This window comes from Cibotium barometz, chromosome 5 (assembly GCF_041138505.1).
Source record: "Cibotium barometz isolate CiBa-2024 chromosome 5, ASM4113850v1, whole genome shotgun sequence".
Taxonomy (NCBI): Eukaryota; Viridiplantae; Streptophyta; class Polypodiopsida; order Cyatheales; family Cibotiaceae; genus Cibotium; species Cibotium barometz.
The window spans coordinates 37,096,263-37,116,214 of record NC_141050.1 but is presented as its reverse complement, the minus strand read 5'-3'; the positions used below and the strand labels follow the sequence as shown (position 1 = coordinate 37,116,214).

The window sequence follows — 19,952 nt, the reverse complement described above, 5'->3', positions numbered from 1 at the left end:
AGACTCCCACTGGAGTCGTCCATGTAGCTCGCACACGAGGGATAGCACAAGTCTTGGTACTCACATGTGACCAGTTGATTTAATGCAAAGGGCTACAGATGGACCACCTGCCACCCTTAGTGTACTCCCTAGACTCCCCTTGCTTGGATCTCTCGAGGCAGAAGATCAATTGTATCATTCATTTGGATCATAGTCACAAGAAATGTTTCGTTGTTTCAACACGTTTCATTCATTTCTCTATGGAAAACGAAGAAGTTTCAAAGATACAATTGTCAAATCGAATTGGGAAAAAGTCAAAAATTAAGAAAAAAGTGGAAAATTTTAACAATTGTGTGTGCTATTAGATGCATTTGAGGTTGAAAGTATGAAATTGGAATTTATAAATTGGAGAAAAGTGACGAATTAGATATTGTAGAAAATTAGGTGTGAAATTAGGCACAAATGAGATTGAAGTATGAAATTGGATTTATAAGTTTGGAAGAAAATGAGAGATTGAAGAGGTATTTGAGGAAATATTCAACAATTGGGTGTGAAATTAGGTGAAATTGACCAAAAAGTCAAATTTGGACAAAAAGATGTTTCAACTATTGAGGTTGAAAGTATTTATAAATTGGGGGAAAGTGAGAAATTGAAGAGCTAGTGGAATAATTGAAAGAAATTAGGTGAAATCGACCAAGTTGTCGAATTTGGAGACTGTTACACATAGTCCCAAAAAAACATTTCGTTTATCTCATCGCTTCGTCTTTACCCGTTTTGTAAGACAATTGAGATGGAGAGGAGAAGAAAGTGAAGGAGAAGAAGAAGAAGAAGAAGAAGAGAAGAATAAGAGGGTTTTTTTAATCAAATTTGGAAAAAAATCTCAAATTTGGGAGAAATGGTATTTTGGTTGGGAGTTTTTTGTTTTGTTTCAAAACATTTCGTCCATTTCGTTTTCATGTTTTGTACGAGACAAAATGGGTTTTCAGGTGAATGTGGTTTGGATCTTATTCAATTGCACACTAGCCGCACATGGATAACACCCCAAAGCTTCCTACAAAGCTGGATTTCCAGCGACTTATTGCACATAGCCTTAAAACACCCTATACTAGTCCCAAAAATCTTGAAAAAACCAAAACACCTCGAGTTGGCAAACATGACAAGGCCACCCTTGATAGGAGTTTTGGTCCATGGTATATCCACCAAACTGTTTACAAAGAGAGAAACTGTCTCACGATTGTGACTTAATCTCTCTTCATTATATCCCTAATTACTCTTAATCATTGAAGGGACACCAGTGAAGGGTCACACCCTCTCACATGGGTCATCATCAAAGGACACATCTCTTAAAAGAGACACATCTATTGCTCAAAAGACACATCTCTACGTCCAAAGGACATAACTATTCATTCAAGAGTCGCACCCTTTCGTCAAGGATGTGCCTCTTCATTTGTACCTCTTCAGGTCCTATTTAACAAGGCCTTGCGTCTCAATGCAAACAACACTCAGATTTCCACTCTCTAATTGTGTCTTTAGTTCTTGTATTCAATCTTAGTCATGTCTCTTAAAATATTAATAGACTAGCAAGCCCTCACATAAACATTTGTAAGTCTACGAGGACGCAACATGAGCCTGCACGGACGTGACGTGACCCTATAAAAATGTGACGCGAGTCCAACCAGTCGAAATGTGAGCCAAGACGTGAGCCTAGGGTAGTTGAACCTAATATTATACCAACAAATTAAAATTGCCACGTACACACTCTCCCAAGTGTGATCTGAGCACTCTCCTGAGTGTTACCTAGACATGCTTCTACCCATTGGCTAATTCAGAGGTCAAGTACGTGGCCGGATTCATGTGTTTGTAAGGGCTCTTGTGCCAGTTCATTGTAATATTGTCCAGGCACCCAATGTGCAACCAAGTGTGGACATAGTGTTGCGATTCGGAGTCTCATGCATAGTTACCATGAAACGCCGTTGCACCCACATAGAATGTGGGAACAGTGTTCCCTGCATCCGGGGATGCTGGAGCCTGGAATGCTCTGGAACGCCCTGGAACGTTCCCTCATGTGGAACGGCCAGATGGAACGTTCCCTCACCCACTTATGGGCCATTCTGAAAGTTGTGGACAAAAATGTTTGAAACAGTGAACTCAAAAGAAACGCGAACTACTTGCGTCAAGAGCCACCTATCCCTATTTTCTATGCATGTGACGGTTCTGAGTGCTCGCCCCACCATCCACCAGTGCTTCTTGCTTTCTGCTCTTCGTTTGCCAACATCTCATCGCCTGAAAGCATCTCATTGCTTGCCTGCACCTTCTTGCATTACAAGGTTCAATACAAGCTCCAACATCTCATCGCAGCCTGCATAGTGGATAGCAAGCATCTCATGATTCATCGCTTGCCCAGTGCCAACATCTCATGATTCATCGCCCCCAGTTGCTCACGCTTGACGCCGGTTGGTTCTTGATAGCCAGTTGTCGCTCAAGAGTCAAGACTTAGTGCTCACGGCACAAGCTACCTAGGGCAGCAAGGCTAGCCAGTAGCACTTGTCACTATCCGTCTCAACTCTCCAGGCAGTAGGGCTTCGAAGTGGTGGGACGAGGTTGATAGCACCAGCAAATATTCCAGCAAAGGAGGTGCAAGGAAGTGGAAGTGCCGCTATTGTAGAGCAGCAAGGAGAATGGAGGAACGAATAGAGTCTGTGCCCATCTCATTGGAGAGAAAGGCCACGGCATCAACTTTTGCCCTCTCATTTCAAATGCAAAGAAGGCTGCTCTTACTGCAATCGTAGCTTCATTGGATGCCCACTCTAGTGCAAGTACATGTTACTCTCAGACTGCACTCGATGAGAGCTTTTGGGAACAGGTTCATCATGTGCTTGCTATTGTCTCACCTATCATTCGCATGATGAGAGTTGTTGATGGTGAATCGTGATGACCCTTACATTGGGAAGGTATATGAGGGACAAGATAGGATGGAGCACATTAGGAAGATTGAGCCAGATGCTAACAGGTTTGAAGACTTTGAGGGAGGTATGCCAATCACGAGGAGACAGTTAACCACTCACATTTGCAAGAAGCAGCATTTGTATTGGATCCACACTTTGAGGGCAAGGGGCAGGAGACCAATGGAGAGGTGGCCAAAGCATGGGAGAAAACTCCCCAAAGATTGGTGCCAGATCAGACACAAAGGAGAACCATCAAAACTCAGTTGGCCTTCTACTGTAACTCGCTCGAGAAGCGCGAGAGTGGGTGTGCATCGCTTTGACCATGAGCACAATTAAACATTTTGGCATTTAATCACAACCATTAAACAATCCACAAAGCTGAAAATAAAAGTTGCACAACTAACACCACATAGAGACCGGAATGGGCAGGCCTCCCCCTGGAGTATTTCATTATCCAAGGAGAAATATAACATGTACAAGCTTCGAGGGCCTTACTCTCCCCATGGGAAATGCCAAATTATCCATATACAATCATAAACCTGTACTTCATCCAATATGGCTATCCAACATGTCCTTCCATAGGCGCACAAACATGTATACCGGCTCACATGGCTCTTCCATACACGCATAAACTTGTATGACAGCCCATATGGCTCTTCCACGAGCACATAAACCTATAAACCAGTCCATGTGGCTCATCCATGAACTCATAAACCTGTAAACCAACCCACGTGGCTCATTCATGAGCTCATAAACCTCTATAACAGCATGTATGTCGCATCCATGAGCGCCAAAACCTGTAAACCAGCCCATGTGGCTAATCCATGAGTGCATAAACTACTATTAACATGTATATCACATACAACCAGAAATTTCAGCAAGATTTAGGACTGTTTCGCTGAAAAACAGCCATCGAGGGTATGCAAGATGGTGTAAAGTAGTGAAAATCATCTTCCCCAAGCTGGATACGGCTATGGTGGGCTTAGAAATGAAGAGAAATGCTGATAAATCAGAGTTTTCAGCCTCCAAAAACCTGCTCGAAGATCAAACTCGCCCTAGAGATAACTCTCTCGCGTTCAAATAAGCAAGAAAATGCTACAATGCCATGTGTAGAGCTGAATTGACAAGTGTGAGGACACTTGTCTCACTTTTATCCTCTTATCTGACACATGTCCCAAATCTCAAGGCCAAAAATTTTACAATCTTCAGCTCTAAAAATATTCCAGAAGATAGCTTAGTTCACATCGGCGCTTTGGCAATGATCTCTGTCGAATTCCGGACGTAATGACGCGAACAGAAATTCCATCAGAGATTGCCAAAAATAGCAACTCTCCTAAATTTTAGGAGTGTGATTCTTTGTATTGTAGGATAATCCCCCATTCCCAAAGCTTGTACTTTCCAAATATTTAGGCATCCTGGAGTCCACCAGACCCCTTTCATACTGGGAAATGTCTAGGCTGGTGACATCTACAAGAACAAAATGGGCCTATTTTCATATGCAAATGCCTTGACATACAGGTTTATAGTTGGATCAGCTTTATGGTGGGAGGATTATGGAGCTGACACCCGGAGTTGCAGAAGTTGGCCATTTGCATTCTTAGCCAACAAAGAGGTCATATAGCACCTCAATGTCTTCAGCCTAGAAGGGAGCCACATGGAATATGTCGGAATACGCAGTGGATATGAGACAAACAACTAAGAGCACAACGTAGCAAGACACCATGATGAAGATGAGCAAACACAGGAGAACCACCAACCTGAAAACGCAGGACTGTGTGAAGAAGAGCAAACGCAGAAGAGAGAGAAGCTGTATGAACTCTGCTATATATACAAGATCCGGTACAATGCCCAATGACAATGGAGTGTCCTCTATATATATGGCCCTAGGCTGCTGGTTGGCTAGCCCAAAACAGGCCGACAACAGCCCCATCTGCTCACGACCAAAAAATACCACAGTCAGCCCGAGAAACTCAGTAAGCTAGCACTGTACAATAGGTCGGGAGGCAGATAACCAATCAACCGGCAGAAAGGAGCAAGTCGAGTAGCACAGCAGCCCCATGTCCACACAAAAATAGGGAAAAATACATGGAAAAACAAGGGAAAATTGGAGAAACACCTAATGGGGGGGCACACCAACAACAGAGGCCCTAGTGTGTAATGTACAGACAAGAGATGACTGCTAACAGAAAAAACCCTGTGATTCAGAGACAGGAGGGGGATAGACCTCTTGACCACAGAAATAGGGAAAATGGGAATCAAATGCTAGTATAGGGTCAGAGTCCAAACTCAGGGTCCCTTGGGCAATGTGAGCATCTTAGAAGATGTTCCAGAGGAGATAGATGAGGCTGATGTGATGGCTAACAAAAGGGCAAGGTTGCAAAGGTCAGGATCTCAGGAGGCAGATAGGGAAGTTAGAGCCAAGAAAAGATCAAAGAAAGGAAAAGTTCCCATGGATCAGGGAGTCTAGTAAACAAGGAAAGGTCAAGGCTAGGAGAAGAAAGATTGGGATGGAAGATTTTCAGTTGGGAGAAGGTCAAATACCATATAGTTCGTTGTCAGATGTGAAACATAAAAAGGCTGGCATTACTTATGGACAACTGTTACACCTGAATTCCAGTGTGAGAAGACAGTAACATATGTCAGAATGCGCAGCGGAGATGATGACCAGATCTGGGAACACGAGCAAAACGCAATGCAGAAAATAACAGCACAAGAGAGAGAGATAGAGGCGTGTAACTCTGCTCTATATACACAAGAAGAATCCTGGGAATAATACAATAGTGACAAGGGGGCTGGGGGGCATTTTATATGGCCCCCCAACAGCAGTCGGCCCGCTGTAGGGCAGCCGATAGGGCCTGAAGAACTCCACGACCAGCAGCAGCACCAGTCGGCCAGCTGAGCATTGTCGGCCAGCAGCTGTGAGGTCCACGACCAGTCATACACAGTCGGCCACCTCCAGCAAGTAGACTAATGCAAGCAGCTGCAATCGGCCACAGACAAGGACATCCTGCCACCTCAGGGCTGCTCCCAAGCCACAGAAAAATAGGAAAAAATGGGGAAAAAAATACGGAGAGTGGGAAAAAATGAGAAAACACCTAATAAGGGCGGGCACACCCACAACAAAGGCCCTGTTGTATATGTATAGACAGGAGATGACTTCTAACACCCCCTCTCAGCTCCTGGCTGTGAAACCAACCACAGGGAGCTGGGGTGCCGCCTGAGCAAATCCTGAGATAGCGACTTCCTGAAGAGGTCCACTGTACTGTCCTCCGTCTCGAACAGAACTCTAGCAAGATGTCATCAACAACGATCTGTTCATCACGAACAAAGTGCCTCTGGATGACCATGGGTTCTTCCAGTGGAAGCCCAATCCTGCAATGCAACCTCTGCAACCTCACCACCTCACAAGCAGCATCACAAACAGCCCGGTACTTTGCCTCTGTCGTTGACAAGGCAAAACATGATAGCCTCTTACTGCTCCATAAAACTGCTCCTGGGCCTGAAGTAGATCTCCTCGTGTCCAAATCTCCTCCCCAAACTGAGTCACTCCAACCGTGGAGTCGGACTCCATCAATCAATCCCCCTCCTGTGTAAAAGAGTCCATGATCCTTCGCATGCCGCAGAAACCACAGGAAACGCAATCCTGCCTCCCAAAGAGTCATCTGCAACCATGAGCTCAACTGCCTCATCAGGTTGCTCTCGTCCAATCTGGTGTCCATCAACCAGATCAATGAACCATTCTGCTTCTGAGTCAAAGAGGCATCACATTGCTCACAAGGATCAACACCTGTTACGGTGCAAAACCAAGTCCTGGAAACCTGCTGAAGACCACGCAAGGCCTTCTGAAACCTGTCAACCACCCCCTCTGAATCCGGAACCACAAAGCCTAGAGAAACCACCTCCTTCTGCAAGTAAACAACTGCCACCTGCCTCGCTTTCCAAAAGGTCCCCGTGGAAAGAACATCCTCATCTACAGGAGTTTCTTTGTCCCGAATACTACGAGACATCAGAGCATAAGTTACCTGTTCAGTTTCCTCTAACTGACGAACACAAGAACCACCAACATCAGTACTGGAAAGTTCCTGCAAACTACTGCCATCTACTGGCAAGCTATCCACCATCTGGTCCCGAAAAGCCTACACCTGCAGCGTATCCACATTTAAGTGGCCATTACCAGACTGCCACTCATCACAAACCTGAGGACCTGGAAGAGAGAGTGCTGAAAGCTTGTAAACTCCATTCTCCACTCCGCCTTCCCAAACTACCTGGCCTGTTGCTTTGTCCCGGAGAGCAACAAAATGCTCATCAAACTCCACCCGTACGCCAATCTTGCAAACCTGCTGATGCACTGACAACAAATGAAAACCAAGTGACGGAACATACAACGGCCGGGAGGAATGCTTCCCCCCTCTGCCATCAGGAACTATCTCCATCCTGCCCTCACTATGAACTGGGATAGTGGATGCATCCCCAATAAGAATGTGACCAGAATACTTGCAGAGATCCTGTAAATCTGAACGGGAAGGAGTCATGTGCCTGGAAGCACCACTGTCTAGAATCCACTCCCGAGTATCCGTTGCGGAGAATCCTCCAACCTCCTCCCTGCAGGATGTATACAGCCCAGCTCCTTGGGCCTTGGGCTTGAGGTAGACAAGTTTCCTTTTATCCATTTCATTTCATCTGTTACCAGGTTTTGTCGCACAACTTTGTAACTTTTTGTCTCATAGACCTTTATGTTTGAAGACATTAAATAGAAGTTAGAACACACTCTCTCTCTCTCTCTCTCTCTCTCTCTCTCTCTCTCTCTCTCTCTTCCGACCACGAGAGATGCCACACCAACCATGGATGACATACCCACAACCTCATCGAGCCACACCTTCTCGAGTGCCCGACCACCCACCAGACCCCACATTGGTGTGACTCTAGATCCACGGCACTACTGCGAGCCCAATGTCCCAGACTCCTTGGACCTCGCCGACACATAGACATCAGTCCCAGCTTGATGAGATCTTGCAATCTTCTCAACAAATACGAAACGAAAATTTTTGTAAACAATATGTACTACTCACACACACACACACATCATCCTCTCAGCATGACACTATCTTCACAAGCTAAAATGATTTTACTTGAAGCATTAACATGGTCTAATAAAGAAACTCTTGCACAAGAATAACACGTACCTTGCTCTCCATTGACTATTCAAAATAACAAAGCCGAACATGTTCATCATACATGCCACAAAACATAGAAACAATATTAGGCTATGAGAGTTTAAATGGCAATAAAAAAACATACCGAAAATTTTTTATCACACCGGCCAGAATAAGAAAATGGTTCAAACCTCTCCTACCTTGAAGACTAAAATCTTTGAGGTCAACCTCACAAATGTTGTACACATTTACGACAACTCCTCTCTTCTTTAAAATTGAGCCAAATAATGTCACACACTCAAGAGCTTGAACATTTGTGATAAGCATCTGCTGTTGTACGGTTGAAATATATGCATAAAGAGAGCTACAACATTTTGATTTGGATGGAGACGAGCCATTGCAAGCTTTTGCCACTGATGAGGTATCGTTGAATGTAAGTGGACACACTGCACTTTCATACATGAAAGAAAACTCAGTAAATCTCTCTCTCTCTCTCTCTCTCTCTCTCTCTCTCTCTCTCTCTCTCACACACACATGAAGCATAGCCAATCACCATACTTACCATTATATGGAGATATATGGAGTTCTCACAACTAAGGAAGTCCTCCTGCTCGAGGACTTCAATGCCAGGACAGGGAGTCACCAGGTACCACTGCTTGATCTGGAGAAGTCCTTCAAACATGTTAAGTGGGCCTGAAGGTGGCTGTCCAAAAAAATCAGCCAATGGTTGTGGTCTGAATTTTCAGCAAACACATCTCTGCTGTCCAAAATCCTTTGTATGGAAGGATAAGAGAGACGAGAGCCTTAACTGCCACTACTGTAATCCACAAATATGCCCTTAGCTGCTTTGTCATCAAGCTTACCTCGCAATTGCTGAGGTACATGTGCATAAGCTATACATCCAAAAAGTCTAAAGTGATCAACTTTAGGTTTCCTTTCACGCCACGCCAGATATGGCATTATGGTTTTCAATGCTTTGATAGGACATCTATTCAACACATGCGTAGCGTAGCACACATGATTGCCTCCATCCAGAATTTGTGAGACAAGCCTTTGCCTTTAATCATGCATCTAGCCATTTCCATCAATGACCTATTCTTTCTCTCAACAACATCATTTTGCTGAGGAGAATATGGCATTGTGTATTGATGCTTTATGCCCTTTTCTACCATAAAAGCTTTGAAAGCAATGGACATGTATTCCCTCCCTCGGTCTGCACTTTGCAACCTATTTGATTTTCAGCTTGTGCCACAAAATGCTGAAAACATGCAAATACATTAGATTTTGCTTTCAATGGATACACCCAAGCAAATCTGGAGTAGTCATCGATGAAGGTTATAGATGCTTTCCAATAGATGGTGTCTGCATAGGACCACACATCAGTGTGCACAAGCTGTAATTTCCGGACAGCCCTTGTTGATCCATCTTTTGGGAATGCATTTTTGTGCATCTTACCCAATATGCACCCTTCACATACATGTTTTGGTGGCAATTCTACATGAGGCATGTCCTGTACCATTTTATGCCTTTGCAATAGCATCAAACTGCCATAATTTACATGCCCAAACTTGGCATGCCACAATTATGCCTCTTGCAAGCTGATATAACCCATGGTACAATGTGCCGGAAGTGACCAATGCATAGCTACCTTCACAGTCTTTCACTGTGCACCTGTCGTCCTCAAAGTTCACTGCATATCCTCTTTTAGCAAAAGAGGAGACGGACAGTAAGTTCTTCTTAATCCCAGGCACATACAATACATCTGGAAGACATAAGTCTACACCATCTGCTGTTGTGAGAATAACCTCACCAACACCCTGAATTGGATAAGAAGAATTGTTAGCACATGTTACCCGTTTGCCTTCAGGGACATCCATAAGCTTCTTAAACAAATTCCTCTGTGAGGTAATGTGTTTAGAAGCACCACTGTCAAAGTACCATGTGTCGTGTCTTTCATTGACACTGAGAGACATATGCTCTAATGACGCATCATAACTACAAGTAAGAAAAGTCCACTCATCTTGCACAAGATTTAATGATGCATCATCTTTCGCTGTGCAAGTGATGAATAAGAATCTACAGCCATGCCACTTTCCTTTTTCTTCTCCTTGGCAAGCTGCTTTCTGCACTCATTCAAATAGTGACCCAGCTTTTTGCAGTAGCGACATTTGCCCTTTTCTTAAGCTTGACTGCATCATTTTTTGCCTTTTGTGAAGGCTGTCTCAAATCAGCCTTTGGCTGAAAATTGCTTTTGGCTTTTCCCTTGCCCTTGCCTTGGGCAATAAAAGCCCCATCACTGCCATGCATGACGAAAGATTTGTTCTTCCGATTCTGCTCCTGTAGTAACAAGCCAACCAACTCTTCAAACAAGATTGGTTCCGGGTTTCCCAGCATAGATAGAGTGAGCGATGTGCGGAAGTTCAAATAAGTTTCTGGCAATGATAATATTGTCCTGGAAACGAGCTCCTTTTCAAAAATGACCTCATCAATATTGAGCAACTGCTCCCGAAGATCCTACATCTTTGTAAGATGATCAACCATACTATCACCATCATTCATGTTCAAGCTCTTTCTTGAGATATGCAACCCTAGCCGCATTGTTTGCCTAATACGTGGTTTCAAGTACATCCCAAGCTCGCTGTGAGGTCATGCAAGTCCGGATATGCGGTACGATTGATCGCTTTATTGACAAAGCAATCAAAGCCATTGCTTGGGCATCATGAGTATCCCATCTCTTCTGCCCCTGTGAGGGAGGAATAGATACTGCGGCTTGTTGAGCACCACGACCAGGTGTCTTAGGTGCTATGTCAATAGGGCGTACATCTTCACCTGACACATAACCCCATAATTCTTTGGCCACGAGAAGGTTCCGGACCATGAAACTGAAAGGGAGTAGTTATTGCCATCCAATTTGTCCTCTTGGGACAAAACCCCAAATATATCGGTTGTATTCCCAGCCATAATGCTGAAATCTCTTTACCAAGAGATATGCAAACACGTGCAACCAAATATACTGTAAAAAGCACCTACATGCAAAGTCCCAACGCACCGGAGTGCAATGCTAGGCAACCACATGGTCTTGCGCAAATGTTTTGCCCCAAATACACAGGTGCAAATAAAGTTTGTAGTGTCCTAATGACACATGCAATGCAAATCATTGCACAATCACTGTATGAATTTGCAAACAAGGCTTGCAATGCAAAAAGCCCCAACTTTCTGTTCACCAGTGGGCTATTTTATGTGTCAATTCCACATAAATCACAAAAGCCCCAAAAATCTGTGTACCAATGAGCTTTAATTGTGCGATTAAGCACTGATCTTAGGAAAGCCCCAAATTTCTCCATGTCCTACCACTTGAATTTTGCATTGAAGCATGGAACTCACAAAACCCCCAAATTTTGCATGACATGTACTTTCAAATTTTGGAACAAAACACAGTGCACAAGTAACAAATAATCGGAAGCTCAAATACCTTTTTTGTCTCTTTCACCTTCTTGCTTGTAGGAGCTCCCCACACTCTTGCATAGCCTTCTTTAGTGTAGGCTGGAAGTGAGCTAGATTGAGCAGCCACACGAGGTAAGATCTCTGACGATCAGTTGGAGGCAGGCACCAAAAGAAGACGGTCAACAGGAGATAGCAAGATGGTGGGAGGGACAGAAGGAGACTGACCGCCTGGGTGTGGCGCAGCTGCACTGGCGAGAGGCACGGGAGGCTCAACAAGTCGGGCAACCAGCGGGCGGCGACGAGGACAGCGACAACATTTTGCTTGAACTGGCAACGGCGACGTTTTGCTTGGAACCGGTGACGACGACATTCTACTTGAACTCGCGACGGCGACGTCGACAGACACAGAACTGCCAACGGAATGGTGCCAGGTTTTCTCGAAAATCCAACGGTTGCCACGGTAAGCCCCAAGTGTGGCTCAGCTCCACCGAGCTGCACACAATGTGAAGCTAGCGTTGCTACTTGGTCGGGCAAAGGTGGTGCCCTGGGCACTAGTGCCACCCCTTGTAGAGGCACACCTTGGCAAGCTGGGCAGCAGACAAGAGGCGCCAGAGCAAGGGTGGGAGACACATGGAGCATGTGCGCCGGAACCTACGGCACCCGTTGAGCCTAAGCGGCAGAATCTACGACAATCGAAACAAACAACCGCTGGACAGAAACTGCGCGTGTGGAAGGAAAGCAACAAGGCTTTGATACCACTGTTAGCCTAGGGCCTCTCTCACAGATTAGGGTTAGGGTTCCACAAAGAACACACACACACAGAATCACCAACAACAAGCAAGATAGTGATTGATGCTCACATAATGGTTTGCATTGGAATGTGTGGAGCTAGAGAGTCAACTCCATAATATCAAAATACAATAAAAGTGGTGGTATCCTTTCACACTAGATATCCAAGGGGAAAAACCCAAAGGAAGAAAAGTGCCGTTGATTAGTCCATGTTCACATGTGGCACTACTCATAGCATATATGCCAATATGCATAGGCTGCTGGGTAGCCCCTAGGCACTGGCCGACTAGCTGGGAAAGGCCCCTAGAGCCTGTCAGGCTACTTGGCCAAGCCCCTAGAACTAGCTAACAGCCTGCCCAGCCCTTCATTGGGCTGCTGGGCAAAGCCATGGGCTTTCTTCTGCCCCTCGGGATGGCACAAGGCCTACCCCTTGCCCAATGAAGGGATACCATCCCTTTTCTGGGGTAGCCCTAAGGGCTGGCCTCGTCCTACATGCAACCTACATACTTCTACACAAATGCCTGGTGTCCGGTTGCAAACCCAACACTCAGAACATTTAACATCATTCTAGAGGGAGACTCACAGTATGGACTGGCACTGCTTCATGTCAAGACAATGCACACCTAACCTTGGACGCTTATAGTGAAACCCTGGCTGACTCGTCCCATACTGGGCTCATATAGGACCAATTTCCACTCCAAGTCATAGTTACCGCGGAACGGGAACGTTCCGGGAACGTCGGATGCTAGAACGGGAGCATGAACGGGAACGGGAACGGGAACGGGAGCGGATCGGGAACGTCGCGGAACGCCACGTCATATGACATGTCAGCATATGACACAAAAAAATGTAACTTTTTGTATACGGATAGCAAAATATGCTTCATAATATTTGCTCCCCCAAGACATGAACATACATTTCTGCAAGCAAAACTATTTTTAAAAAAAAATTCGGAACGTTTCGGGACGTTCCGGGAACGTGCCTTCGCCCGGAACGGCGTTCCGACGTTCCAGGAAGGCGGAACGACGTTCCGTGGTAACTATGCTCCAAGTCCTCCACCTTCTGCTCAGATATGTCCACGTGGCATCATGAACGTGACAATTCAGCACCTTGGTTCCTTACGATTGCACAATGTAGCGGAGAGAGAGAGAGAGAGAGAGAGAGAGAAGAACAACAACAAAGACAAGGCACACCCGATTGAGTCAGAAATACTCTGTAAAGGGTCCCCCACCAAGGATTGGTGTATTTGCTTTATTGAATGGTGAGAAAAGACTGATTCTTGTAGGCACACCTCGGCTAAAAATCTGCAACCAGTAGTACCTGACTCTTGACCTTCGAGTTCACCTTTTGCTTGGGTTTCCCTTGGCTATCCTGACCCTTGAATACCTTCAACAGAATATTAGATGATTCCAATCCTGGACTAGCCTATGCTTTTATACTTCCCAAAAGGGCAGGTCGGTTTGCTGAAAAAGGGGTCGGCCTGTTTTATTAATGGCTGGCCACCTTGCTGTGAAGGCCTCATGGGCTGGCCGACAGCCAGTCCATGCCTTCTAGGGGCTGATCGAGTGGGCCATTGCCTCCTAGAGGCTGGCCAGCAAAGCATGGGGCTCTTGTGGGCCAATACTATGGCCCATGGGCTGCCCCACATGGCCCAAGTGTAGGGCAACATGGGTAAACCCATGGCCCTGCACTCAATGCAATTCTATTATTCTGCATGCATCTACATGCTTCCTAGGTGACTTGCGTCTTGCTACAAGCTTATGAATGCCCGGAACACTTGTCATCATTCTAGAGGGTGACTCACAGTAGAGATTGGCACTGCTTCATGTGTGGTACTTGCACACCTGACCTGTGACATAGAGAAAGCCTTCCTGCCTTATTAATCACAGCCCTTAGGCACCCTATAGGAACATTAACGCAAAACACATGAGTGAAGAGAGAGAGATAGACAGGTCTTCCAAATAATGTATTATGTACATAGAAAAAGATTACATTTATGCTTGGCCATAGGCCTTCCCAAAAGGGCTATTGAATAGTTATTAACAATCTCCAAAAGGAAGAAAAAGATTACATTTATGCTTGGCCATAGGCCTTCCCAAAAGGGCTATTGAATACTTATGAACAATCTCCAAAAGGAAGAAAGACGATTTATCACTACTTCCTTATCAATTGTGGCCACCCTTGCATTTCTAACATTTTGATGTACTTGTTGAAAAGGAGTCTTAGCTCCTTATTCAAACAAATGACAGAAGTCTCAAGCACACATACTTCGGCACTATTCTATGACTAAATATGATGAAGAATGAGATGATTTTAGACAAGGGATGAGGGGCTGCTTATATATGGATTCAGGCTGCTGGTCGGTTCATGCTACTACTGTCAGCCAGCTAATAATGCTCACAACTGCTGATAGTAAGCATTAAATGCTGAAAATCAAGTCCTTGCTTCACACATGTGGTGCGCATGTTTTCCTACGATTGCTGCAGAGCCTGGCCGACTGCTGTCCTATGCTTCTAGAAAGCTGCTGACTGGGTGGTCTTAAGGCCCTTCTATGCCTTCTTTGTGTGGCCTATGGTGCCCACAAGCCAAAGGTTCATAGGCTGGCCCCCAAGGGCTGGCCTAGAGCCTTGATCCCTTTGCTAAAGTTTAAACCTAAATGCCTCTAAATGCATGCTATGCTAAGCTGACTTATATGCTTGACTGTACTCCAAGTGGGTTAAGTGACAGACTCTTGACACCTACAGAATGGAATGAACTACGTGGCTAATGCCTGACATCATACATGACCCTGGACTAGGGCTCACAATGGGTCATGGCGTACAACAAATGTTCCTAAAAAGGTACTACTTTTTTACAAGTATAGCACTGATGATCATCCCGTGTGTCACTGCACCTCAATGCATAGGTGCATGTGACAACCCGCCAATGGACGGACACCCAAATGTGAACATGGCAGCTTAGTCAGGCATGTTGAGCAGGCTGGGCAAGTTGGTGGCGGGTCGAGCAAGTTGGCAGTATGTCAGACAGCCACAGCCAACCAGTTGACCAGCAGATGTGGCCCCATAAATAGGACCCTCCTCTCCCTACTTTGGTCATCAATCGATCTACCTGCAGTAGTCCAGCAATTTAACAAGACCTCTCACGCATCCCTAAGAAGGCAGGTACCAGCAGAGTCAGCCAACGTTTGGGGAGAGCATCTGCCTTTTACTTGGCGTTTTTCTGTAATTGGTCACCTTTTCTTAGGTTTGCAGTTTTAGCATTGAACAATCTAATGTCATTTGGAGCATCTGCTCACTAAGTGAGAGAGAGATTAACAATAGGTTACTACATGTGCTTGCTTTAGCATGATTTCAGTCCTCCACTGTCATGTTCTCTCTGTTAAACGCTTGCGTCTAGTAGTCTTACACCGAGCTTGCAAGATCTTGAGCACAAGCAACTCAGGGTGGAGCATTGATTTCTAACACCCTCGCCTACCTTGATCCATATCTACCAGAAGGGGAACATCACAAGTGGTTCACACATATATGAACCCAAACAGACTTCCAACAGCCTAGACCTCATCAATATTGGGCACCCAATTTGCTTTAGTTTGGCTCCCCCAAACTAGCAGTAGGGCTGCCAAAACTGCCTGCTTTGCTGGATGCATGCTTGCGCTTTGATTCTCCATTTCTTGCCCCACACTCTCATAGGCCAATGCATCCTATATCTAACCTGTGAATTCCCAGTCACTCTCATGTAACCTCTTCTGTCCCTTTTATCCCAATACAATGCATGCATCTAAGTAGTACGCATTAATGCAGGTGACAGCCGGCTTCAAAAATAGCCTACTTTGGCAATCCTTATCCAAAATTTGAGTTGGTTTTCCAGTGGCATGACCCTCTAAATTTTTTTTGATATCTAAATATCCAAGGTTTTTAAGCTATAGTCTATGCTTCTAAGGATCTTTACAGAGATGTGCTGGGGTTGGATGGGGGAGATCCCCTGCCCACGAGGGACAGGCAGGTGAGATCTCACTTTTTTACAGGTTGGGGTTGTGTCTGTCAAGACCCTGAGCTTCGATGTACTGATTATGTAATAGTGTGTAGAACTGACTTGAGAGAAACCAATTGTAGTGATGGCTTGAGACAAACCTCGATTGACTTTGCAGCTGGTTAAGATCCGAAATGCAGAATTTGATACCTCAGGACCAAGCTCTCTAGCTAGCCAAGCAAATACGACACCTTCGCAATCATTCATCACTTGCTGCAGGCCCGACATGCCAGAACTCTGGTCTGAGCTGGAATCATTAGATGCAAGCCGCACAGCAGCATCCGTAATGGCTGGCTGGCAGACGGCATTGCAGCACTCTTTTAATGGGTCCACCACTGAGCATGCATTCAACAGCTTCCTTGTATCCACCACCTGCTCGAAATCCTTCACGCTTGTCACAGGACACGAGCCCCCCGTCAGATTTCCCGGTTGCACATTACAGAGCTCAGTGACAGTAGTATTTGCACCATTCGCAATAAGAAAACTCATAACCTCTGCAAGACACTGCAATGCCTCTATGCTATTTGAGACCAAGGAGCCCGAAATGAGGCTACGCTCTCCTGCAAATATATGTAACATGCTCTTAAACTGTGGGCAGCATATGGCGTTTCCAACATACATGGCCAAAGGTGCCGTGCAATCTCCTGCTGTTCGACTGAGCATCTCTTCAACAGATGAGATATTGAGATTACATAGACCTGGAAAGGGTGCAATAATCGAAGCGTTGAGTTGTGTTTGCTATAACACAGCTGCATTTTGAAATAGTCCACACACAAGCATACAAGCAATAATTACCGGACACCGGCTGCGGGATGGGCCCACTTGGCAAGACCGGATAGATTGGCGAGGCTGGCAGGAACGAAGTGGGCCCTGGAGCAGCCATCAGACGCAAGCTTGCAGGTGAATCGCTGTAACTCTCTAAGGGTGGGACTGCAGGAGACAAAACACTTATTCCTTTCGTGGTCCCTCTATGCGCAAAGGTCCCTCGGGACAACACTATCACGAGGAGCAAGCATGTAGATAGATAATCTGCCATGCTCACAAAAAAACAACGACAAAAAAGCATAAATTAGGCCCCATCATACATACTTTCAAATTAAGGTAGCCTGCTATGCTCACCACCCAAAAAAAAATTTTAAAAGAAAGACAAAAGATCATAAATTAGGCCCCATAATAATACATAAATTGTGCACGCCTTCTAGAAGCATTCCACCAGACCAATTTAGTCTGAGGTGTCGTTGACCTCATTAACACAATCCAAGGAATGCCTGAAAACCTTATTGCTTGACTAGTTCACATAATAAACAAGGTGCATCAAACACTATTCAAGAAGTAGAGGCCTTACATGGTGACTGTTGATGAAGCAGGCAACGGTGATAGAATTTCTTCATTGTGTGAAGAAAGTTGTCAGGGGCAGGGGCGGGGAATGCAGCAACTACTGTGAAGAAAAAGTTGAAGCCATTGCCATGTGGATCTCAAAACATAGTTGCTCTTCAGAGCCTCTTCTGCATTGCCCCACTTGCTGAAACCCTGAAAAAATAAGAACTTTGTCTTGCTTGCAGAGCTTGCAAACACGTTGCAACACTTGGCGAGACAAGGATTTTAGTGTGATTAGAAACCCGCATTACTTTGCAAGCCCACAAGCTAACTGCCAAGCTCAACTGCACGCTTGTAGCTCAACGAAAACCCACTTCTTGGCTTGTGCTATGCTTCCCCCTTTCTGCTTCAAAGTCCGATGTATCCGAGTCACTGCCCACATAAAAGTATACTATACCCCACATCGCAAACACTGTACCAGAACCCCCATTCACTATGACCCACATAAGAAACACTGTCACGAAGGCCCCTGCTTCAGCGCCCACACAGATGCAATCACTGCCCACATAGTATTTTGCCCCAATCTTTCCAGAAACCCATCATTTTTACCAATTCGCTCCACCGCGTTCTACTGGGTCCCAGAGCCGCTTCAACACAACACTAGAGAAGCCCACCACCATCGCCCACTTCAGCAGCAGATGCTCCATTCATTGGCATAAATCATTGCTTCGACTCAGAAAGTCGAGCCCAAATGTAGGTAATATTATGTAGATATTCTCACAGCCTGGACGCGCACTCTGGTTCTCTTACAGGCAAGTGTGGCCTTTCTTTCTTTTCTCTTATTCTTCTTTTGCCTCGAGCAATGCGCTGCCCCGCCCAACACTACTAGGCTACTACTGTTCAGTCTTCCTGTCCGAGACGCCTTTCTCCTAACCTTATAAAAAAAATGCAATTTTTGGTGCGCCCACTTACATACAACCGTGCTTTTTTTTCCCATTCAGATAAAGAAAGAAAAGAAATAAATAAAACTGTCTGTGGCCCCTGGGCCCTCGGATCCTTGTGTTCTGTCTGCTGGGGCAGGATTTGAGACTCTTGTGGCTTCATACTTCCACGACCAAATATCAACGTGGGGAGCCGCCCAAGATACACTACTTCATAGCATTAGGATACATGTATAATTAAAAATATGAATTCACATTCCTGTGCTTGAGATACTTCTTCAAAATCTCTACTTTAAGCACATATGAGCAAACGATGAGGTGGCTAGAGTACTTCCCTGACATTCATGTAGTTGATCTCGTCTTGAGATACTTCTTCTTTTCTTTTCCTCAAAATCTTACCTTAAGCACATATGAGCAACAAATGAGGCGGCCCCCTCATTATGCATGCAGCTATGCGAGGAAAAACCCAATGTTGAGCTTTCAATGATGCCACGTGTATTACTAAAAATACATCTCTCTCTAATAAGTGAAATCTACAAGCGCTTGGAGGTAGAGCTGGGCGAACTCATGTAACGAAAAGTTGCATTTAAGCATTGAAGCTGATGGCTCCTTGAGAATGTTGCAAAAGTGAAATCAGCAATAGAGAAAGGGGATGCTTTACTTGACACTATGGATACATTGCCTATATGGAACTTGACATGAGGGGGTTGGTGAAAGGGTTTATATCATTAAGTGCTCAAATGCATCTCAAACTATGCTCTTAGATCTCTAGTAAGTAAGTGCTCAAATGCATCTCAAACTGTGCTCTTAGATCTCAAGTAAATGTAACATACTATGAGAATCCAATTACACACATCAAACTCACAAATCCAATTACACACATCACTTCTCTTTCTTTTACTTTCTTTCTTTTTGCTTTTTTTCACACTTGCTCCTTGCTTTCCTGCTCCTAGTGCCTCCTCATTTTCCTTGCTTTTTGCTTTTCTTATTTCGGCTTGCTTTTTTCTTCCAGCTTGCTTTGTTATTTGTTTCTTGCTTTTTGATGGAGAGGTGATGACACTGCACATGAGCTTGTTGACACTCTTGTTAGTTGGTCTAAAGACTCTTCCAACTCCTTTAGAGACTGTCACCACGTGAGTCAAGGTCGAAGTCATTGCTCTCCATTCCTGCTAACTTTGAGACATATGGCTTCAGGTGTCACCACTCCTTTGGTTTGACCTTTGATGGCATGTTTGTAGAGGCTTGTAATACAGGTTTCGGTGACCTCAGAACCCAAATGTAGGGGTTCCCTCCATATAAGCCTTGAGCTTCTAGTAGCCTTGTAAGGATCTTGGTGGCTATTAATAGAATTAGGG

General features: G+C 45.0%; 1 protein-coding gene across 2 annotated transcripts in view; it reads right to left on the bottom strand.

Moving 5' to 3' along the window:
- LOC147638448 (putative GPI-anchored protein At1g61900) overlaps nucleotides 1-18,721 on the bottom strand; it is a 42,609-nt gene extending 23,888 nt beyond the window's left edge. For both annotated transcript variants that reach the window (XM_086798373.1, XM_086798374.1), the window contains exons 1-5: nucleotides 17,685-18,721; nucleotides 17,135-17,368; nucleotides 16,441-17,037; nucleotides 8,278-8,523; nucleotides 8,108-8,122 (exon numbers count right to left, since the gene is read on the bottom strand). In XM_086798373.1, the coding sequence (XP_086654499.1) occupies nucleotides 8,108-8,122; nucleotides 8,278-8,523; nucleotides 16,441-17,037; nucleotides 17,135-17,368; nucleotides 17,685-17,730 (1,138 nt within the window). In that variant the 5' untranslated portion in view covers nucleotides 17,731-18,721. The remainder of the gene's footprint in view (nucleotides 1-8,107; nucleotides 8,123-8,277; nucleotides 8,524-16,440; nucleotides 17,038-17,134; nucleotides 17,369-17,684) is intronic.
- Between the last annotated feature and the right edge of the window lie 1,231 nt (nucleotides 18,722-19,952).